At 38.8% G+C, this 23,611-nt stretch overlaps 1 protein-coding gene across 1 annotated transcript in view; it reads right to left on the bottom strand.

Moving 5' to 3' along the window:
* Positions 1-11,662: 11,662 nt before the first annotated feature.
* Positions 11,663-23,611, bottom strand: part of NEXMIF (neurite extension and migration factor) — a gene marked incomplete at its 3' end in the record, with an annotated part of 434,701 nt that continues 422,752 nt past the window's right edge. The window contains exons 2-4 of the mRNA XM_079765949.1: positions 17,408-17,533; positions 12,357-16,731; positions 11,663-11,756 (exon numbers count right to left, since the gene is read on the bottom strand). Coding sequence (XP_079622075.1) covers positions 11,663-11,756; positions 12,357-16,731; positions 17,408-17,486 — 4,548 coding nt within the window. The 5' untranslated portion in view covers positions 17,487-17,533. The remainder of the gene's footprint in view (positions 11,757-12,356; positions 16,732-17,407; positions 17,534-23,611) is intronic.

The following is a 23,611-nucleotide window of genomic DNA, read 5'->3' as shown; positions in this document are numbered from 1 at the left end:
TATTTCAAATCTTTGACTTGATTCTTGCGATCCTCTAGTCTGCTGGTAGATCTCTGTATAATATTTTTTATTTCAGTCAGTGTATGCTTAATTTCTAGTTGATCCTTTTTCATATCCTCGATGGTCTTGCTAAATTTATTGACCTTTTCTAGAAAATTCTTGAAAAACCTTATAACCATGGTTTTGAACGCTATATCCAGTAGTTTGCTTTCCTCCATTTCTTTCATTTGTGATCTATTTCTTTGTCTCCGCATTTTGGCTGCTTCCCTGAGTTGATAGAGTGGTTTTGTGTGCTAGGTGTCCTATAGAGCCCAGTGGCTCAGCTTCCCCAGTTACCTGAGGTGGACACTCTTGGTGCACCCCTTTGTGGGCTGTGTGAACAGTCTTGTTGTAGTTAAGCCTTGACTGTTGTTGGTATCACTGGGAGGAATTGACCTCCAGGCCAATTGGCTGTGAGGTCAGCTGTGTCTACGCTGGGAGAACTTCTGTGCTGGAGACACCCTTGCAAAAGCCTCCGTGCTCAGCTTGGATGGGGCAGAGTCTCAGGATGGAGCAGACAGCATTGGTTTCCTGTCAGCCCTGCCCTAATAGGCCCCTGTGTCTCAGTGTCTCGTGGTAATAGCTGCAAGCACCTCTGAGAGAAAGCCACCCTCGAGTTCCGCCCACTGCCAGACAGTCCAATTTCTCCCCGAATGATTCTGGGTCCCCAGATTCTCACCCGGAACTGGAGTTCAGTGCAGTTGGGAGCTTTTGTCTCCCTCCTGCTTGAGAAAGCCAGCCACATACTCAGTTGCCCACCTTCTCTGCACACGCCTCAGTACCTCTGCCTTCCGCAGTTCTTCTGAGTCTCAGTGTGCTTTTCTCTTTCCTGACAGTCCAGTTTCACCCCATATGAGTCTGGCTCCCCAGAGTCTCACCCAGAACTGGAGTTCAGCGCAGTTGGGAGCTTTTGTCTCTCTCCCATTTGAGAAAGCCAGCCGCACACTCAGTTGCCAGTCCTCTCCGCGTGTGCGTCTCAATACCTCTGCCTCCTGCAGCTCCTCTGAGTCTCAGTGTGCTTTTCTCTTTCCTTCTAGTTGTAGAATTTCCACTCAGCCAGCCTTCCTGTGGTTCTGGATGATGTCCGTTTTGTCTTTTAGTTGTAGTTTTGAAATTGTTGTATGAGGCAGCAGTTTAGGTATTTACCTATGACACCATCTTGGTTTCTCCCTGGCTATAATTTTTAAATACATCAATTAGAATAACATTATCCTCTTTCAAAATTATTATAAAATGTTGAACCTTTCAAGGGTCAATTCTTCCTTCTTCACCAGAATTTGAAATGGATCTTATGAACTGATGACTTGCAACAGATTGACTGGCATCATGCAGAAAGCAGCACAACAAAGATATCCTCTATTTAAAGTCTCCTGTTCTCCCTGGAGTACCAATTACCAGTATGTGCTGGGACAGTCTGCATTTTTGCATTTCATTTTTGAACACCAATTCCACAAAGCAGGTATGACAAGTTGTTCCCAGACAGTCTTCAAGAGCTGGAGTTACCTTTTGGATCTCGGGCGCAGCAGCAGCAGCAGGCTCAGGACACGCTGCTGCCGGGTCCGCTCAGTCTCCATAGTAGCACTGACATCACATAGGTGGCTGCCAAATCCCTGGATCCCAGCCGCTAGATGTGCTGCTTAGACGTCCTCCCATGTCGTCCCTCCATCCCACACAGAAGCCTCTTGTCTATACTGAAAATATTAAAATATGGACTACACTTTCAATTATTGTAGCTTCACGGTATATTTTAATAGCTGTCAGATCAACTTTTTTCTCTTTTTCTTCCCATTGTTTTTGTTCATTCTTATGCCTTTATTCTTCTAATGAATTTAAAATCAATATGTTAAGTTCCAGAAAACATGTGGTGGGATTTAATTGGAATTGTATTTTATTTGTTGATTAATTTGAGAAGTATTATCTGTACAATATTGTGCTAGCTCATCCAGAAATGTGACACTGCTTTTCATTTATTTAGGTCTCTTTTAGGACTCCATTAACGTTTGGTTATTTTTCACCAAGTAAGTCCTGTGAAATATATATTTATTTATATATATAAGTATACAAACTGTTTTTATTATCCTTTCTAAATGAATATTGCTGAAAAAACTAAAGCTATATTTCACATTTGTGACCAGATCATTTACTAAACTTTCAATTAATTGTAACATTTTTCAGACTATTTTCTTGAAACTTTCAGATTTACACTGAGTGGCCAGATTATTATGATCTCTGAATGCATAATAATCTGGCCACTCAGTGTGTGTGTGTGTGTGTGTGTGTGTGTGTGTGTGTGTGTGTGTATACACACACACACACACACACACACACACATATATATTAGAGGCTCGGTGCATGAATTCGTGCATGGGTGGGGTCCGGCCAGCCTGGCCAGGGGGAGGGGACACGGGCAGTTGGCTGGCCTGCCTGCTGGTCGAACTCCTGGTCGAGGGGGAAATTTGCATATTAGCCTTTTATTATATTAGATATACACTGAGTGGCCAGATTATTATGCGTTCAGAGATCATAATAATCTGGCCACTCAGTGAATAATTATATTATTTATACATAATGAGAACAGTATCACCTCCTTTTTGTCTATTATCTATCTATCCTCATGTCTTTATTGTGTTTTATTGCATTAGCTAAAACATCCACTGGCTATCTTTTATTTTTCAATTACAATTTAAATTCAATATAATTTTATATTAGTTTCAGGTATACAACATAGTGGTGAGATATTTATATAATTTATGAAGTGATCCCTCTAATAAGTTTTGTACCCACCTGCCATTATATGTAGTTATTATAATATCATTTACTATATTCCCTATGCTGTACTTCATCCCCATGACTATTGGGCAACTACCAATTTGTACTTCTTAATTTCTTCACCCTTTTCGCCTAGCTCCCCAACCCCCATCCCCTCTGGCAATCATATAGTCTATTCTCTGCATCTAAATCTGTTTTTAGTTTATTTTGTTCTTTAGATTCCACACATAAGTGAAATCATATGGTATTTCTCTTTCTCTGTCCAACATTTTTCACCTAGCATAAGACCCTCTAGGTCCAGCTATGCTGTTGCAAATGGTAAGATTTCATTCTTTTTTTATGGCTGAATAATATTCCATTGTATTCACGTACCACATCTTCTTTATCCAATCATCTATTGATGTGCACTTAAATTGCTGCTGTATCTTGGCTATTGCAAATAATGCTGTAATAAACACAGAGGTGCACATATCTTTTCAAATTAGTGTTGAATTTCTTTGGATAAATACCCAGAAGTGGAATTACTAGTTTATATGGTAGATCTATTTTTCATTTATTGAGGAAGATCCATACTGTTTTCCATAGTGGTTACAACAATCTGCATGAGGGTTTCCTTTTCTTCACATCTTTGTCAATACTTGTTGTTTGTTGATAACAGTTTTATTTTTAAAATGTCTTTACTTAGCAAATTAAAAAGTTGGCAACTCTACAGTCATTTATTTTTTTTTATTTGAAAATTTCCAGATATGATATCACTGAATTATGGCGATGTTTGTAAGAATCCAGGTAAAGTGCCATGAAACTTGAATTAAGGCAGTTCCAATGGAGATAGATAGGTAGGAACACTGACAGTGGCCAATTGAATTTGAAAGAGAAAGGAATTGCTGGTGAACCTTTCTCTCTGACTTGGATGAATGTTAGTTAGCATCATTCACTAAGCTAGAGCACACTCAAAGGGTAAAGAGATTATAAAATGAACTTGAATAAATAAGTCTAAGGAACTTGCAGAATGTCCAAGTGGAGATAGGCAGCTTATAATTGAAAATACAGGCTGGGAACTGAGTAATATAGTGCTATTAAATAGTGAATGGAAATAAGATCATAAGCATTTTTCAATTTATTTGAGTAATGATATTTAAGACTAATGAAGTGGCTATTGGCTCATGTGTACCACACTGACATTCCTGTGGTTAGCCAGGGTTCCAGGCACTAATGGGTGACTAATATTTCTAGACATATCAAATATTATAATACTGAGCACAGCAAAAATAGAATTTGTGAAAGTACCGATTAAAGAAAACAGGGTCCATGGGTGAATGGTAAGTAAAATGATGGAGGAACTGTAGGGAATTATGGAAAATTTGACATCTTTTGGGTACCAGGCAAATTAGCATTTATTACTTTGAATAAACATCTTTGACACTTTGAGAGGACTGCATCTCTGCAGAATCCATCTAGACCACAAAAAAGGACACCATTTGTTCCAAGGTCTTTGAAGACTGGACACACTAGAAAATGATTCCTCAGTTTGAGAGACAGAAAAATTCTCTGCATAAAACTCTAGTCCAGTGCTTCTCAAACTTTAACATCCACACAAATCAACTAGGAACATTGTTAAAATTCAGATTCTGATTCAGTAGAATTAGTGTAAGGCCTAAAATTCAGCATTCTTAACAAGTTCCCAGATGATAGTAATGCTGTTAATCCTACTCAAAGTGTTTCTTAAAGAATAGTTAGAGCAGTGGTTCCCAACCTTTTTTGGCCATGCTCCACCTAAGCATCTCTAAAATCCTGATGCCCACCACCCCCTGTGACATATAATTCTTATTATTCAAAAAGTGAACAACTATTTATGTGGAGGAAGCCTAAAAGGCCATTAACTTGGTCTAAATAAGCTTCCAAAGAACATGGCATCCATGAAAGAGAAAAATAAAAGAATGAAAGGAAAAGTTGAAGTACTGAGGAAGAAATCATGAAGAAATTGAATTGTTAAAAAATAATAATAATATGAAGTGATATCAAAAAATAGCAAATGAAATTTCAACTCATATAACAGAGAACTGAAATGCATAAATATGTCACAATATATATTTATGTGCTGTATATGAGGCCCCTAGAACCATAAGAAATGGAAAACATTACTGTTAATAACTCATTCTCGAATTGCCCCCCTTAAAAATCAAATTGCCCCCCTGTGGGGCATCTGCCCCACGTTGGGAACCACTGGGTTAGAGCCTTCTATGGCAATTTGACATTAATAAGTGGACTGGTCTCAAACAGAATACCAAAGTTTTGCAATTGTTTTCTTTCCCCCTACATTTATTTTAAGTAATTTTACATGTTGAATTGAATACATTAGGGCTTTTATTTTGAATATGTTTTCCTTTTCACTTTAATAATGCATTCTTATTTTTTTACGTGATAATATCAGTCTGTGATGGATTTGAGAAAAAAACATTGGCACTTCACCATAGATAGTTTGAGAAACACTGCTCTAGACAATGAAGAACTTTTTATTTGGGACATAGAATTTAATTAGAAATGGTTTGATTTCTGATACATATAATTCTAAAGCAGTATTTTAAACTTTTCTTTTTATTTGTTCCATAAACAACAAAACTCAGCTAGGTAACATTATGACAGTTTCACCATACACTCAGTCACAAATATTTAAAACCTTTTCAACAATAACAACAAAACCAGAGGTGTTACAAGAATAATTTACAAGAAAATCTATAAAACAGCAAGAAGCTCACAAATGTTCATTTTCTTTTGCACAAGATCACTATACTCTTTCACAACATGTTTTGTGTTACAAAATTTCCAACAAAGTGTATTTTTCTTTGTATTGTGGTTTCTAAAACCAGAAACTTTGAAGTAAATATCCTTTTATTAGCACCTAATGGTGCACAAAAGGAAAACTCTCACATACAGACACTTCACAGCACTTTTCTAAGAAAAATATACACTTACAAAATATGTTACAAATTAGCACACTTAAAAATATACAAGATTTTGTAGGCGTCTTAAGACTGATTCTTAACCTTTATACTTCAATTGACTCTACAGATTATAAAACTTAACTCTAAAAGAAAAAAGGCAAATAATTTCTTAACTTTTTAAAGTTGGAGTGTCATATATCAAACAAAAACTCAGGTTATATTCATAAAAAGGGCTTCTAATACTTTGATTTTAAATTTTCTTAAATATGTAAGGGGCTTGAGAGAAGAGAAAAATGGGGTTGATAGGTTTTTTAGCACCATAAATCAGTAACTTACTAAAGAGGTGCATTCACTTTTATGGAAATTACATTAAGGACTAGTACATTCAAAACTCTGTAAGTAACAGACCCTAGTCAGTGCTACATGTATCCCAGTAGAGCATCTTAAGCTTTCTCACTCCTCACTGGGAGTAAAAAACAAAAGGCCTCTTCTAGTTTTTATTCTAAGCCTTTTCTTTTTGTGCTGTGAAACTAGGTATCTCTCAAAGAGGCAAAATAATTTAAATATCTCCTTTATTTTTTGAGGGGCATGTCTTTTTAAGATTCAGAAACCAGTGAACCTGTTAGAAGACATACATCCTTTTTATCTCCTGTTGATAAGTGTTAATGTTAGTATCTGTTTACCCAGATACTGATTTTAAAAGCCTCATTCACCTTCAACTTTGTACTAAGACTCTCTCTTTTACATTGTCCTTCTCTAATGTTTTACCTCTTAGTTATAATTCTGAAACCAAGAGTACATCTCAAGTATCATGTAGCTGTAATGGGGATTCTGCTTCATGACTGTAGCTACTTATTTAATGCTCTGAGTAAAAAAAAAAAATGTGTCTTAAAGGATAGCCTGAGTACTATCATCAAAATAATGCTTTGCTGGCTGAAGACCCTCAAGCAGATTATAGTTTTTCCAAAGTTTAAACAGCCAGCTAATTTTTTTCTTCTCTTTTATTCAGGTACTTGAGACACCTTTACAAAATTCCTGGCCTACATTATATTGACAAGATGCCTATTTGTTACTAAAATGTTTGATTTTGGTACTAAACCTTCTAAATGTAATGATTTGCTTAGTGAATTTTATGATTAGAAAAGAAATCTCATATTTTTTTCATAAAAACGTCATATTTCTATAGAAGTGGGCAGTCATTAAAAACCCTAAATGAAAAAAAATCCTTAAATTAGACAACTTCTCAATAATACAGGAGAAAAGAAACATTTCTAGTTCTAGCACTAGTTAGATAAGCTAGTGCTCCATTCTCGTCTTCAATGCAGAAACTCAGCTTTCTTCAATTTTTGGAACTGCTCTGAGAGCATCTATAAATTAAAGATGTGGTAAATCTGCATCACACTAATTCAACTTGGTAAGAGCAAGCTTGATTAAGAGGTCCTTGGATATGGTTTTTCTCCTTTAAGAAGTAAATGTTGATAACAACCTACTAAAATGGAAACTCACTAAAATGGCAGAATCTCACATAACAGAACCTAGGATGCTAGCCAGAGCTGTTTACAGCTTGTGAAGCATCTTGTATGCTCCTCTGTTATACACAAACTTACGTCCCTCTCCCCAGCATACATACAGATGTATCCCAGCAAAGAAAAAGTTCAGAGAAGATGATAGTTGTCACAAAAGCCCACCTAGCACCAAGGACTTCAGGGAGATGGCTAAAGAAGTGATGCTCAAGATAGTGCAGGAGGTTTGAAAACATTTAGGAAACAGTAAGGCCTTCACACATAATTGCACAGTAACAAGAAGTCAGAAGAGAAAGCTGGGAGGAAGAAGCATAGGAAGGTGGAGTATGAGACACTGGAGAGGCCATTGGTTCAAGCCCAAACATAATCCTGAAGTCTTGAAGAACCTTGGACAAGGCCACTGTTTTAACACCTTGCTCCACACAGTCCAGCACCTAACCAAGTTAGAAAGGGGATCAGATCTATTTGTACAGATTTTCAAAGAAAAACAGTTTCCAACTTTCCTCAGTCATGTGACATAATTCTCTCTCTCTCTCTCTCTCTCTCTCTCTCTCTCTCTCTCTCTCTCTCTCTCTCTTTCTCTCTCTCTCTCTCTCTCTGTGTGTGAACATGTCTTTAAAATTAGATTTGGAAGTGGCCAAAGCAATTAAAGGTAATTAAGAGTGTGAAGGTTCTTCTCTGAACTTCCGCAAGAAGTAGCCTGGTTAAGGTTCTTATATTCTGACACTTTGGGGAAGTGGAATATGAAATTATAAAAGAAAAAATCCTAAAGCCAAGGACTGAGATTAAGTGAGAAGAATGAGGGTGAATACCGTGTTCAGGAAATTAAAAATTAAATGGGATTAATTTGGGAAGGAATTAATAGGAAGCAGCTTCTCAGAGAGGAGAGATTTATAGGTAATGGCAATCAGGAATTTCAGACCAAGGAAAATTTCATATATCTGACTTGAGATACCAGTGTTAGGGCAAAACACTATTTTTATATCATTGGTCCTCACTCCACTACGGCAGCTGGTTGAATAAGAAATCTCCAAAAAGTCAGGCTTACTATGTTGTGACAGAAAAAAAAGAAGTGTGAGTTAAAATTAAAAGAAAAAAATAATTGTGAGAGGAGAGACAGGATCAACAAAACTTTAAAAACTAAAGAACGCAGAACATCATGTACTGAATGGGTTATTAAGTATAATTAAGAGAATAAGCATCTTCTGACTTGCCCTATTGCTCATTTCTCAACTCAGTTTCTTGTTATATTTTAATACAGAGTGGTTACAGGTCACTAATTTATATGTTAAAAACATATAATGCACTGTAGGCCAATAAAAAAGGCTAAGCATAAATCTGGCCACCCTACCCAGGCATGTCTTCTTGATCTCAGATGATTGATTCATAAAATGGGAAATGCAGGCTTCAGGGATTAAAAGATTGCACTGGAGTCCTGGCTGGTGTGGCTCAGTTGGTTGAGTGATGTTTCATGCACCAAAAGATTGCCAGTTAGATTTCAGTTCAGGGCACAAGCCCAGGTTGCAGCTCAATCCCCAGTAGGGGGCCTGCAAGAGGCAGCCAGTTGATGTTTCTTTCTCTCACATCGATGTTTATTTTTTTCTCTCTTCCTACCCCTCTCCCTTCTTCTCTTTCTAAAATCAATAAGAACATATATATATAAAAAAAGAAAAAGCTACGCAAAATAAGCCAGTCAGAGAAAGATAAATATCACATGATCTCACTTATATGTGAACACAATAAAATAATGAATAAAATAGGAACAGAGTCATGGAAACATGGAACAGATATTCAAATATCAGAGAGAAGGGGGTGGAGGGGCTGGGAAGAGATTAACTGAACAATTTATATGCACATATGCATTGCCCATGGACACAGACAATAGGTGGTGAAGGCATGGGGTGGATGGGAACTGGGGTAGAGGTTGGGAGACAAGAGGGTAATATGGGAGGACATCTGTAATACTCTCAACAATAAAGATAAAAAGATACTTTAAATGAAAATTCTTTTTAGAGAAAAGGATGAACCATGCCATAGAATTGGCCCCTAATGAGCTCCACAGGAGAAACTGAAAGATAATCTATTCCAAAGGACTAATAGCAAGGTCTGAAAGGAAAAATTTTCCAACGGTTTCAGGTTTTCCTTTTACCCCACCCCAACCCCTTCTGCAAAGCTGGACTGCTACTGAGAAAAACTAGATAACTGCTCCCATAATTATTTTTTATGAAACACATTGTATTCATGGAACATTTTATTCATTTCTTCTTTTAATTGCCAGCAGGTGATTTTGAAGTCTGGAGTCTTGGGGTTCACAATATAGGCAGAGTTGGTGATTCCAAACCAAAATTCAGCTGCAAAATATACCCCCCACCACACACACACCAGCCCCTAGGAACCAGCCATAGAATTGAGTGCAAACAGCTAGCTATCAGAGTGGAGAAACAGAAGAAAGTGTTCCAGTTTGATTATTTTCCCTTTTGGATGGCAGCTGTAGAGCAGGAGACATGTTTCATCTGGTGCCTTTTGAGTAAGTAATTTTCCAGGCCTGAAGCAGCTTCAAAAAATGCTCCTCACCCACTCATCCCTACAGACACACACAATCACACCATCAAGAACACAGGCTTGTTCATTTTGCAACCTAGCTATAAGAAGTAGAGCAGGCTGGTGAAAAGAATCATGGACTGGGAAGTGTGTATATCAATACATGTGACAGGCTTCCTTCCATTTCTGACTACTTTCAAATGTTTCTTCTCTGTTAGGTGGCAACAACTAGGTAGATTCATATTTTGCTTAAAATACCCTTTTGAACATCTCCACCCTTTTTTAAGTTCCCCTTTCTCCCACCCACTATTCTCCACCCTCCCACCCACAGCCTATATATTCAAAAGTTAATAGGTTAGTAACAATATTAGTAAGAATAGTAAGGTTAACAACAACAACAACCAACAACATTAATAATATTAATCCCCTATATCTGTATAGCACTTTATGATCTACAAAGCGCTTTCACATCCATTATCTCATCTGTGCCATAATGCATCAGTCATCAGACACACATACCTTCAACTGTGCAAAGAAAATAGATCAAATGTTAAAAGTAATTTGGTAAATAAAGGGGAAGAAAAAAGCTAGCAGTAAGAGATATTGGAGCTGTGAAATTTAAAAAAGTGGGGGGTAGGATTGAATAAAAATGTGATTTCAAAAATATATATAAATTGAAATTTAAGTATAGTGTGTGGTTTCAAATACTAGTCATCTTCAGACTAAGTATATATGGCCTCAAAATTAATCATTACCACAGATTGTTCATTTTATCTGACACACACACACACACACACACACACACACACACACACACTTAACCCATAAGAGTTGTACTGAGATGCCTTAATGTTTTCTTTAAATGGCATTGGCATTGCAAGATTAAGCACTTAAAGAACAACTAAAGCCATGATATGAGTGCACTTTTGACAAAACTGGAATAAAACATGTAGGAAACTATTTAAATAAAAACAATCTATGTACTTAATTTATCATTAGTGTTGATTTATAGCTATTTTATAATTTACCCCAGACTATTATAAAATATATAAAACTGAGATATAAAGTATGAGCAATATAACTTTGCACTTTAAATAATTTTCAGCTACAGATTTTGCTTTTAGAAAACAAACTTTAAAGCAGCTGTTTTGTTTCCTTATAAAACATTCTGTAAATGTATATACTTGGGTCCCTGATGGACTTAGCTGTTATCACTTCCAGACTTTTACGACATTTTAACCCTCCAAAAATGGAACAAACAAACATTTATTGTGCCATGCTTAATTCTTCATGTTTCCACATAGTACAGTAGAGTTTGAAAATTTTAAATAATGTACGTATGCACATATATAATATACTTAAAATCCATTAATGATATTTAAACTGTGGGGTGAATCTATGAGATGAGGTAAGAAAATTTGGCACATCTCAAATAGCATTTTTAAGTTTTGGTAAATTGTGTAGCACAACATGTGTTTCCACTGTGATCTATAGATGCTATCCACATAAGTGTGGTGGTTAATAGCAAGAATTACTGGAATATTTCTAATAAATCAACAGGGATAAGCTCCCCAAATACTCACAACCAAATGTTGACCAGAAGTAAAAATATATACAATAGAGTCACTTGTTTGTAGTTTGGCACAATGTTTTCATTTTTTCCCCTTGGGTTAATAGTGCATAAACTACTTGTGCAACTGTGTGACTTTTAAAGTCTTTTACAAAGAATATCAGATTAAAGTTTGCTTTCAAAGACTTATTCTCACACTTTAAAATTCTTTTCTTTAAGCACTTACATGTCAACATACATACCACAAGGCATATTTTTAAAGAAATAAAATACAAACATCAAATGTCTTTCTGGAAAATGTGAGCCTCTTCTTCAAATACAGGTAAAACCCAAAATGCTGTTTCTGCTTTTAGGAGATTGTAGTCGGAATCCCTGCAGAAAAACCAAACAATTTATGCCATCTTAGTTAGTTTTAGAGTATGTCCCACAAAGGAATCACAAAATCTAAATTTGTTTACATCATACTAAATACCGCATGATGCAGAAAAAGATAGAAATAGCAGGGGCCACTAGAAAGCACTCCTAATTGCTGCATGAATTAAATTTTGCTTTCCAAATTACATTTTTTTTGCTTAAATAATCTTGGCTTTTTGACTGTATAACTTTTTAATTCTGTTGTTGAACATTTTTCTTTCTGCAAAGCCCTTCCCTTCCCCAAATCATTCAAGAGCATATTTTTAGTTTGATTTTGTCAATAAGTAAAAGCTAATATTGGATAGCAGAAAAAGTAGCCTGTCAGAATTTATACCTAGCCAAGCCACAACCAAATAGCCCAATCTTTTGGGTGGTTTAAAAGTATAGGGATTTTCATGCACTTTTATCTTTCCTTTTTAATTTGAAAAAGAAGGGAAATGGGCAGTTTCTTTCATGCAAACTTCTGCTTTCAAGAGGGGGAAAATGATGGACTGTAGGTTTATCAGGTAGTAGTAAAGCTAAGGGTGCATCATCTCAGCCATTTTGGTGCAGTATTACCTCAGTTTTTCAAAAGAAGCTGTCCCAGCCTCATCCTTTTGGACCTGTTCTCGCTCCACATGCTTTCCTTTACACTTCTCATCTCTCAGGGCCTTGGTGCTGGATTTGTGACGATATAACTTTTTGTGTGTTGGTCCATTATTACCGAAAGTACTGAGGTTATTACACTTTTTATCAAAGAAGGCAGACTGAGAGTCCTCGTTATAACCAGGCATGTGTGCATCACCAGGATCACCTATTGCTGCTTTCCCATTGCTTTTACTCACACCCTTGATAGACCTGTGGTTCTTAGTGGCTCCTGGTGACCCACTGTTGACTTTTTTCTTAGATTCCTGTGGTGTCCCAGCCAATATTTTGAGGGTTTTTAATTTTAGACTATTGGACTCAGGGGAATAGAATATTTTGGGGTCCCCATGGTGCTGCATGGGCTCCCAAAGGGGCTCTATGGAGGCCATCATGAACCTCTGCACATCTGCCATACCAGAGGCAATGTTAGACAAGATATAAGAAGGCTCCTGAAACTCCCGCTGGTCATCATCTAGGAGGCTGTTGGTGTTGGTGCCCATGCTTATGTTGCTCCAGCCTGGGCTGCTGTCTTTACCCGAAGCCCAGTCTCTAGAAAGTCCCTTCTGATTTGGCATCTTCATAGAGGCACCAAGACCACCATGTTGGATACATTCGGTCAGTGTCTTCCCTGTGGAGGATAGGCTGTTGATTTGACCTCTCTCATGGCCAATGCCAATTTGCATTTTCTCTCCATTGATTGCAGCTATGTATTTCCCTTTCTTTATTGACTTAGGGACCTGGCGGAAGGTTTTGCCAGATGGCTTTTCAATCCCTTTGTTGGTGGTTTTGGGGGATTTTTTCCTGGTATTTTTCTGAGAAGAGCTTTGGTTCATAGACCCACTCTTGTTGGGAAAACTTTTCTTTCTTGATTTCAACACTTTGTTGTTGGCATTCATTTTATCAGATGGATCATCAAATATTGATAAGCAAGGATTTTTTTGGAGCAGGCTGACAGAATCATCATCATTGAACATATGGAACTGAAACTGATGACTATTTAAAGAAAATCCATCCTCCACTTGGACTTGCTGTGGAAGGGTAGTGCAGTCCCACTTGATCTTGTCCATATTGCCCAGTGATCCTGGGACACCCTCTTGAAATCCCTTCAGTGTTCCTAGTGTCTTTCTACTCTCACATCTGGTAATTTGAGGAGAAATACTGGGGGTGTCAGGTGGGGACATCTCTGAGAGGGAAGAGTGGCGGAATTTGTCAGGAGTGAAGTTGGAGATATCCAAGAGGTCAGTGGATTCCTTTAGTGGTGATATTTCATCAATGGTTTGCTGGATCACCAGCTTGGGGCTACAATGGGCCAGGAAGTCATCGGTGATATCCTCATCAGCATCCTTTTCATAGGACTTCAAGCGTAAAGAGCAATAATTGCTTGAATTGACAGAGAGTGGGGCCATGGAATCAAAGCTAAATAGTCGACTATCATCTATATTGACTGGGTCTTGCTGGAAAGGAAAGCATATCTCTCCATTATTAAAGTGACATAATTGATAAGACTCATCAGATGGAAGATGGGTGTCTTGCACAGAGGCATATAGGACCTTGTTGCAACCACCATCACTGCTATTGAGGCAGGTTGGATTGTATGTCACAGCTGTGAGGTTATTTTCCATGGACACTACCTGGGAGACTCCAAATTCACTGGATTGGGTTGGGGCTCTCTCCCTTGAGACTTCAGCCATGAATTCCTGGGGACCAGAAGTAGGCTTGTTGGGCCACACATTTCCATAGTCACTTGATTCCATTTTGAAGTTTTGGGATGGCTGCTGTAGCTCAGACTCAGAAGGTGAGGAAAGCACACAGTCCTGGGCAGGTTGGAGAGGTACAAATGATTTGTCTGTATCAGTGAGGCTGCCTTCATTTTGTTCTGGAGAATGGTGAGTGAAGTATGAGATAGCACTATTATTTGACAAGTCAGAAGCATCTAACAATGTCTGTAGATACCCTCCAGGGATAACAGGTATATTGGTGGTAACATTAGCAGATGATAGAGGCATTTCAGAAGAGCAGGTTGTTGGTAGGAAAGTAGAATTCTTAGCAATCTTTGCCTCATGAAATTCAGATAGATGAGAACTGTTTGAAGTCCCAGCAATAGCTTCATTATTTAAAACAGTCTTGGAGGATCTGTCTTCCAAAAGTGGACTCATTTGAACAACTGGCTTGCCTTCTTGCCCAGCTTTGATTTTCTTAGATTTTAATCTGGCTTCACTTTTAAATTTGATTTTGTTGAGCACTTTCCTCTCTGGCCCCTTAAATTCTGCATCTTGGGCTTTGAATTTCATTGAGTCAGGGCTTGTGATGTTATTTAAATGTGATCCATTTGCACAGCTGGGAGCAGCCAGAGGGGGTGATTTCCCTGCATGGTTCAGGCTTCCCTCTTCTTTAAGACTACTAGCTTGCCTCTGATCATTGTAGAATGAAACTTGCTTTGCACTTGCTGAAGTTTCCATGGATGGGATTCTTTGAATCCTGTGCCTGTTTCCAAGTTTACATTTTCGTTTACGAGCAGGTGGCAGGAATGACACCTCAAAGCTACCTGATTCAAAGATTTGCTTTGGGCATAAGTGTGTCTTGTTGGAGTCTGTGCTGCTGTTTCTCTGCTTCTTCTTCTTCTGCCAGAAGCCCTTCAAGGGCGCCAGCTTGGCATATTTGTTTAGCTGATGTTCACTCAAATTCACTGTTGTCTCACTAGCATCCACCCTACTCAACTTCACTAGCATGTTCTTCTCACCTTTAAAGCGATTGATGATAATGTATTTGATAATAACAGGGGGCTCTTTCCGGGTTACTTTTCTTCTCTTTTTGGGACACCATTCATCATCATCTTCCTCTTTGGAACAACCTGGAATCCATTCCTTCCTCTCATTTACTTTTTCACCCTCTAGTGAGTCAACATCATACAGATAATCTTCACTGTACCTGACTTTTCTCTTTACTCGCAGCCCATAGTTCTGCTGAGTGGAGGAGCCACCAGAATTATTGTCCCGAGCCATATAGCGGCTATAGTCTTTGATCTCTCCTATGGCATCATAAGAGACTTCATTGAAGGAACTGTCATCACTGAAATTCCCTGATGACTCCAAGGAATTGGCAAGATGGTCTTGTTTTGTATTCTTAAATTGCCCTTCCTCACTCCCACTGCATGGTTTATTTAAGGCAGATTTTTCTCCATTTTCCTTTCCATCTTTTTTCTCTACATCTTTGTCTTCCTGCCCTTCTTCTTTGCCTTTCTTTTTGTCTAGATTTTTATCTTCCTCTCCCCAGATGATGCTCACATCAGGGACCTTGAATTGGGAAAGATCGCTGTTCTGCTTCAGGGCCCCACTTTTACACTCCCGCTTGGAGCAGGTAGTAAATACACTGGGGAAAAAGTTGAATTGTGCATCCTCCTGCATCAGAAGGGTGGTCTTGTCTCGAACATTGTCCTGGAAGGACTCATATCTAATTTTCAGAGAGCAGACATCACTGCCCAGTGTTGACTCGTCATCATCAAACATGTAGTTATCCACATCTTCTTCAGAGAATAGGTTGACAGACAGCTCATTCTTGGAACATAGGTCAAGAAGTTCAATCTTACTCTCACTAATAAAAGTCTCAAAGTAACCCCAATCCTGATTGGAATTTGCCAGCAAAGCTTCTTCCGTGTTGCACTTATCTAACAGTAATGCCTCATAATAACTTTTCTGAGCTGGATCTTCCAAGTCGATGTCAGGTTTCTCAGCTTCTCGTCTATCTCCTGCCCTTGATTTGTGTAGGGGGAAGCCGAGAAGCTGGTCTGAGAGCAGCTGCTCTCCGTATTTCATATTTTCTCCAGCATTAATACACTGAATCCCTATATCAGAGACTGCACAAGTTTCATAATCCCTATTTAGATCACCAACTTTGAGACTGATCCCTGGCTCAGGATCTACTGCATCCTTAGATTCCATGAAGCAGCCCAAGCAAGTCCGGCTTGGCTGCATGAGGCAGTCCCCATTCAGAGCTGACAAGCCTGCAGGCTCCATTATGGCAAATGAAGCTTTCTCACACTCATTAGGCAGCGACCATGTGTTTAGGCCTTTTCCAACACCAGATGTAAGGGAGATGGCATTCACAGAAGCACTATTAGCAGCATGCTCAGGTGCATCAATCAGGTCCAAAGGAGAGGGAGGGCTCTGCATACAGGGTTTCTTGGAGGGCAGAGGCAAGAGACCCTTGGGATACATCAGGGTCTCTTTTTGAACCATTGGTATAGGCTGGACAGGTGCAGCAGCCTCTAGAGCTGCAAATGACTTCATTGCCATATCCTGGTTCTCTGAGTCTAGAGACAAGGAAAAAAACGACAGGAATAAAATTAAAGGTTTTAGACCAAACTCATTAATTCTCTTTCCCTTGGTCAGTTTCTGGTACTTGATCTTATTATATAAACTCAGCTTCAGTTTCTTTAGCTTTAGAATAAGAATTTACACAGTTAAAGACCAACCCTGATTTTCATATTGAATATTCATGTGAGTAAAATACATTATTTCTTTAGATTCAGCTTTTCCTTCAGAGACTTTCCTCAGAAGTAGAAAAGAAGTAGGCTGACTGCTCAATTAATTGGAAAGTCAAGGCTTTCAGGGTAACAAAATGCTAAGGTAGGATATTCATTGTTTTAAGCTATGAGGCCCAGTCCTATTCTTCAGACCTATTCTTTGGAAGCTCATACTGAATCTAGATGTTCCAAGCCTCACATCAGAGCATATTTATAATTCACTAGGGATTTTGAGGAACTTAAGTATTCATTTGAGAGAAATGATTTGGAAGAGCAAAGGGTTTGGATTAGATATGTCTTAGAGACCCTTCTAGCCCAGTTAGAGATTTGGTGGAATAAAATTTAGGATTAAAATCAATATCAGAGGCATTCTAGACTTAACCTGCCCAAGCATTATGGATAGAAAAATAATAACAAAGGAATACTGGGAGAGATATTATGTATTATAATTAAATTCCCTTACCATTTTCTTTGACCCCATTATTCAGAGTGTCTTCTCCATTGGCTGAGGCAACAACAGCCTTATCTTGTTGGTTATCCATGAATGTAACCTCTTAGTGTTTCATTCCAAGTCCAAATGTTGTTCAACCTGCACATTTCAAATATATATTAGTCATTAAACTTGTCTTTATCTGTTTTAAGGTTATTTCAGCTAAAGAGGTCTTTAAAATCTCACTGGATTTTACCCATTTCCAGAGTGGCTTCATTGCTGCTATTGTTATTGTTTTACAGTATATATCTACCATATAAGTCAATTTGGAAACTCATACTGCATTCATACATCCTAGATCTTTCTATCTCTTCTAAGCCACCAGACTTTTCAAAAGTGAAATCTGAGGAAGTGGCAAACTTACACCTTCTTCTAAAATTTAAGACATATAGTAAGACATTTCACTTACTCATGGTCATCCAATTAGGAAGGATGCAAAGTGGAGTCCAGAGTAACCTGGAGTCAAGGTGTGTGCTCTTGTGGAGATTGGCTTTATTTCTGTTTGCCTCATTTCTACTTAAGATGATCTGAAGCTCTTCAAAAACAAGCCAATCCGCACACATACACACATATATACATCACACTCAGATATTTTTTTCTCTCTGCATTAAGATTTGACAGCTAAGGATGAAAGAGGTAGATAATTAATTCTTTGGTTTCTTGACTTTCATAATCTTATCTCTGGTGTTAACAAGTATCACCTCAGCCCACATCAAGATTTTAAGATGTGACTACAAAGAATATCTGAAATTTATGAAAAAGTCTCAGCATCATCTAATATTTTAGAGCATACAACATGTATCTATAGCCCCTTATCTCCTGTTCATCTACCTGGGTGGTAGGTATATGCAAAATGATAAGAGTCAAGGTTATCCTAGATGAGGTGTCTACTGTGTTCCCTTACAACATCTATAAATCCCATTTCTTTCAATCCCCCTTTCCCTAGTCCTTTTCCTCAGTTAAGTATTAATTTCTGCATTGAGAAGCACAGACCACTGATGCTCAAGCAGCTATTACAAGAATCTCAATTGTATACTCACTTATCCTAATGCATACATACACCATAAAAGGTAGTCCAGCATTAAGGGAACAAAAAGCAGTAAGCATATTTAGTTTTACATGGTTCAATCTATGTGATATTTTACCCATCTAGGCCTATTTCCTTATCTGTAAAATAATAAGTCTATCTTAGGCAATCATCTAGTTTTAAAAAAAAGTTAGATGATCCAGAATTTCCCCTAACATTCACATATCAGACTTGCCAATTTTTTTCTCATTTTATACAAGATATGACTTGAGAGTAGTCAATAAACCACAGGTGCCAGGGAAAGAGAGAAAGAGATGCTTACTTGTATTTACACAGAAAGAAGAACTGGAGACTTCTAAAGGTAGAAAGAAATTCTAGCAATGTTAAAGTCCCCATCCCTTGGCAAGAAGGGTTCATCTGTGATAGAACTAAATGAGCAGATCAGATAGCTGAGCCTCTGCTTCTGAGAGGACCCTATGGATCAGATGGAATCATACTGACATCATGGATTGCTCTGTGCATCTTTCTTTTTAAGAAACTCAATAGAACTTCAGGTATCATTTTACTCCTCTTTAACCCCTCCACTAATTCCATCTTGGCAGGGAGTTGATAAGGGGAAATTATTTGTGGAGTTCAATAATTTAGTGTCTTCTCGTCCCTTCTGTGTAAAGTTAACTGCAAGAAAGCCCATTAGTTATCACCAGGAAGACCAAGGCACAGAGAAACAAACAAACAAAAATAATGTGACAAAATAACAATCTATGAAAGGAACCCAAGTCTCCTGACCAAAAGATTAGGTATTTTTTTCTTAAAACACAATGTGCTTTCTCTATAATTTTTAGCATTTCCTGGCCCAAAAAGCCTGCAGAAATATAAATTTCCACATTACTGATCTATATTTCCAGCTCCTTTCAGAGAATGAAATAAACAAGAGCTGCCTCAGAAAATATTGATTTTTAGTAGAAATTAATATATATATATATATATATATATATATATATATATATATATATATGGCATTTAAGTATCAGGAGAGAGGGAAAATGGCGGCAGAATAGACGGACGTGTCCTGAGCCTTGTCCCAGAGCAAGTAGAGTGAGCAGCTGAAATGAGTGGAATTCAGCCCGAATTTGGCGAGGAGACGCAGCTGGTGAGATAGTTTGCACATGGGAAGGGCAGAGGTCCCCTGGATAAAGGTAAAATCAAGGATCTAGGCAGGAGAGTCTGCCAGGCCTCTGTGCCCAGAGGGTCAGGGAGAAACTACAGGGTGCCAAGCCACGTCCCTGAGGACAGGCAAATCATCTGTCTGTGGAAAAATAAAGGGACCATGGGACTGCAGGAGGTAGGGGATTTTGGACCTTGGAGTCTGGATTTTGGATCTGAGCTGAGAGGCAGCCCTGAAAGGCTGGCCAGACCACGCAGTGCTGGCAAGAGAGAAGCTCGCAGAGATGCAGTCCCTCCTTGTGCTTGGGCCCGGGCCTTTCTCTACTGAACCTAGTTTGTAGGACCTTTCAGATACAGACACTTACCCGTGGCTTAGGTGTGGGAGAAGGTGTGGGCTTGTGGAATCTGGGGAGAGTAGGTGGCGGTCCAGGAGAGGTGGTATCCAGTCTAGTGCTGAGTCATATCTAAGCCCCGGTCGCCATTTTCTCCTGAGAGATAGCCCCTCCCTCCAGTCTCCAGGCAACCAATATAGCCACACCCAGATCACACCCTGAATAATACAACGAATCTGAATACTCCCTGAGGACATAGGAACGGGCCTAAAGAGTAATCTTTAGCCCCAGCAACTGGAAACGGAGAAACAGTACAGTACAAATGAATGGAATCATAAGCCAGCCAAAGGAATGACACTCCACTTTTATTCACTTTTTTTATCCTTTTTTTCTTTCTTCTTTTCTTCTTTGTTTTCCTGTTTTTGTTTGTTGCTTTTAAATTTCTGTTCGCATTATTTTTCATCACTATTTTTTATTTGCTATTTTTAATTTTTTATACCATTTTTGAAATCAATTTTTTGTAAATTTATTATTTTTTCTTCTCATTCTCTTTCGTCTCATCCACTTATTTCCTTTCTACTTCCTCAATACTAAATTGAGGTCCTCCCTATATTCATCCAAATCTTAATCTTATTTTCACTATATAAGCTCAGCCTGTACAGATTCTGCCCCAATCCTCTTATTCCTTTGTCTTTTATCCCATATCTTTTTCTCTCTCTTCCATAGCATTTGTGCTCTCTTTTCTCTGCCTTATCTCTCTTTTCTCAGGTGGTCACTTATATTGGGGTTATTGGTGTCGTGAGTACATTTGTGCTTAGTTCCCTCAGTGTTGTGTCTTGTTGAGGTGAATTTTATCTTGTAAGGCCAAGGGGCTTGAGAGCAAGCCACGTAACCAGACACCAGGAGAGGAAACTCCATCCACGAAAGGGTCAATAACACCCCAGACCCAACTACAGAGGCTGGAAGAATGCGGCAGTGAGGGAAAGAGCATGAGTGAGTGAGGGAGTAAAAGAGGAGCGTGTTGTCAGGTGGTGTGTGTGTGTGTGTGTGTGTGTGTGTGTGTGTGTGTGTGTGTGAGGCACAGTTAGATCCCACAGGACCTTCAGGGGCAGGCTAATCAGGCTCGCCTAACTAGGCAGCTTCTGCTACCATTGCAAACAGTACTGAGAGGCCACCTTGTCCTTAGGGGCCTAGCATTTTTGAAGGGGAGAGCTGCTGTAACTGGGTTCCCAGCCTCAATTCCACCCAGAGTGCCCTCAGATAACACCTGGGACTCTACAGCCACCCCTGCCAGGGACATGCTACCTAGGCTGTAATCCCATGGTCAACAAGGCACCAGCTGCCCTGGCCACAGGCTCCTGTGAGTTCAGAAGCAGGTTCCCCTATGACCGGCCCGACGCTTTAGCCCAGGGCACTGCAACCACGTGAACAACAGACATGTGAGCAGCCTGCTCCTGTCCAAGGAGCAGCAGCCCTGTGAGCAACCTGCCACAGGCCTAAGAGCAGCAGCTTCACGTGGCCTGCCCCTGTCCAAGGAGCAGGAGCTGTGTGAGCAGCCAGTTCCGCAGCAACCTCATAATCAGCCCACCCCCATCCAAGGAACAGCAGCTATATGAGCAGCCTCCCCCACCAGCCAGAGGAGGCACCATTGCTACAAACAGCACACACCAGAGGAACCGCTGCCAACTGAGAAGCAGCTGCTACTGTAACCGCCCAAGGAGCAACTGCAGCCAGAGAAGCCACTGCCACCCAAGGAGTAGCCCCTGCAAAGCTCGACATCTAGATCAGTTGGTGAGACCAAAAATGGGTAGACAAAGATACCCCCAAAGGAAAGAAAAGGAGGAAGCGCCAGAAAGGCAGCTAAGTGAAACAGAGGCATGCAATATGTCAGAAAAAGAATTCAGAATAAGGGTCATAGAGTCCATAAATCGGATGGAAGAAAAAATGAATACCTTATGCAAGAATCAAGAAGAAATGGATGAAAAAATCAATAACTTATGTAAGAATCAAGAAGAAATGAGGAGTGATAAAGCTGCAATAAAAAACACCATGGGAAGTTTCAACAGTAGACTAGGAGAAGTGGAGGACCGAATTAGTGAACTAGAAGACAGGGAAGCAAAACACAGCCAAACTGAATTGCAATTAGAGAAAAAAATTAAAAGATAGGAGGAGAGCCTAAGGGAGATATGGGACAACATGAAACGAAGCAACATATGAATAATAAGGGTGCCAGAACAACAGGAAGAGGAACAAGGGTTAGAAGAACTATTTGAAGAAATAATGTCAGAAAACTTCCCTGATGTGGTGAAGAAAAAAGTCACACAAGCACAGAGAGTCCCAAACAAGATGAAACTGAAAAGACCCACACCAAGACACATCATAATTACGATGGCAAATATTCAGGACAAAGAGAGAATCTTAAAGGCTGCAAGAGAGAGACAGAAAGTTACATACAAGGAACACCCATTAGATTATCAATTGATTTCTCAACAGAAACACATCAGGCCAGAAAAGCAAGCTTATCATTCAAAATTGAAGGGGAAATAAGGAGCTTCACAGAAAACAAACAAACAAACAAACAAACAAAAAAACAAACAAAAAAAAACCTAAGGGAGTTTATCACTACCAAGCCAGCAATGCAAGAAATGATAAAGGGACTGGTGTAAAAAGAAGAAATGAAAAGGTAAGAAGGAACACAGACACAAAAAATAAAAATGGCTACAAATAAGTACCTTTCAATGATAACTTTAAAAGTAAATGAACTAAATACTCCAATCAAAAGAAATCGAGTGGCTGAATGGGTAAAAAAACACGACACATATATATGCTGTCTACAAGAGGCCCACCTCAGGAAAAAGGACTCATACAGATTGAAAGTGAAGGGATGGAAAAACATCTTTCAGGCAAATGGAAATGAAAAAAAAAGCTGGGGTAGCAGTATTTATTTCTGACAAAATAGACCTCAAAGTAAAGGCCATAACAAGACATAAGGAAGGCCACTTCGTAATAATAAAGGGATTGATACAACAAGTGGCTATAACCCTGATAAACATATATGCACCAAATGCAGGAGCACCCAAATACATAAAAAAAACTCCTGGAAGATATCAAGGGAGAGATCAACATCAATACAATCATAGTAGGGGACTTTAATACACCAATGACATCACTGGATAAATCATCTAGACAAAAAAGCAGCAAAGAAACAGCAATGCTAAATGACTCACTAGATCAAATGGACCTAATAGACATCTTCAGAGCATTTCACCCCAAAGCCACGGAATATACATTCTTGTCAAGTGCACACGAGACATTTTAAAAAATAGACCATATATTGGGTCACAAACAAAGTCTTCTCAAATTAAAAAAGATTGACATCATATCAAGCATTTTCTTAGACCACAATGGCATAATATTAGAAATTAAATGCAATAAAAACATTCCAAAAAATTCAAACACTTGGAAGCTGAATACCATGCTATTAAACATTGATTGGGTTAACAATGAGATCAAAGAAGAAATTAAAAACATCCTGGAGACTAATGACAATAAAAACAAAACAATGCAAATCCTATGGGACACAATGAAAGCAGTCCTGAGAGGGAAATGTATAGCTCTACAAGCCTACCTCAAAAAACAAGAAAAAATGGTAAT

The sequence above is a fragment of the Cnephaeus nilssonii genome (genome assembly GCF_951640355.1).
Source record: "Cnephaeus nilssonii genome assembly, chromosome: X".
In the NCBI taxonomy this organism is placed as follows: Eukaryota; Metazoa; Chordata; class Mammalia; order Chiroptera; family Vespertilionidae; genus Cnephaeus; species Cnephaeus nilssonii.
This window is presented reverse-complemented; position numbering and strand designations above follow the sequence as displayed.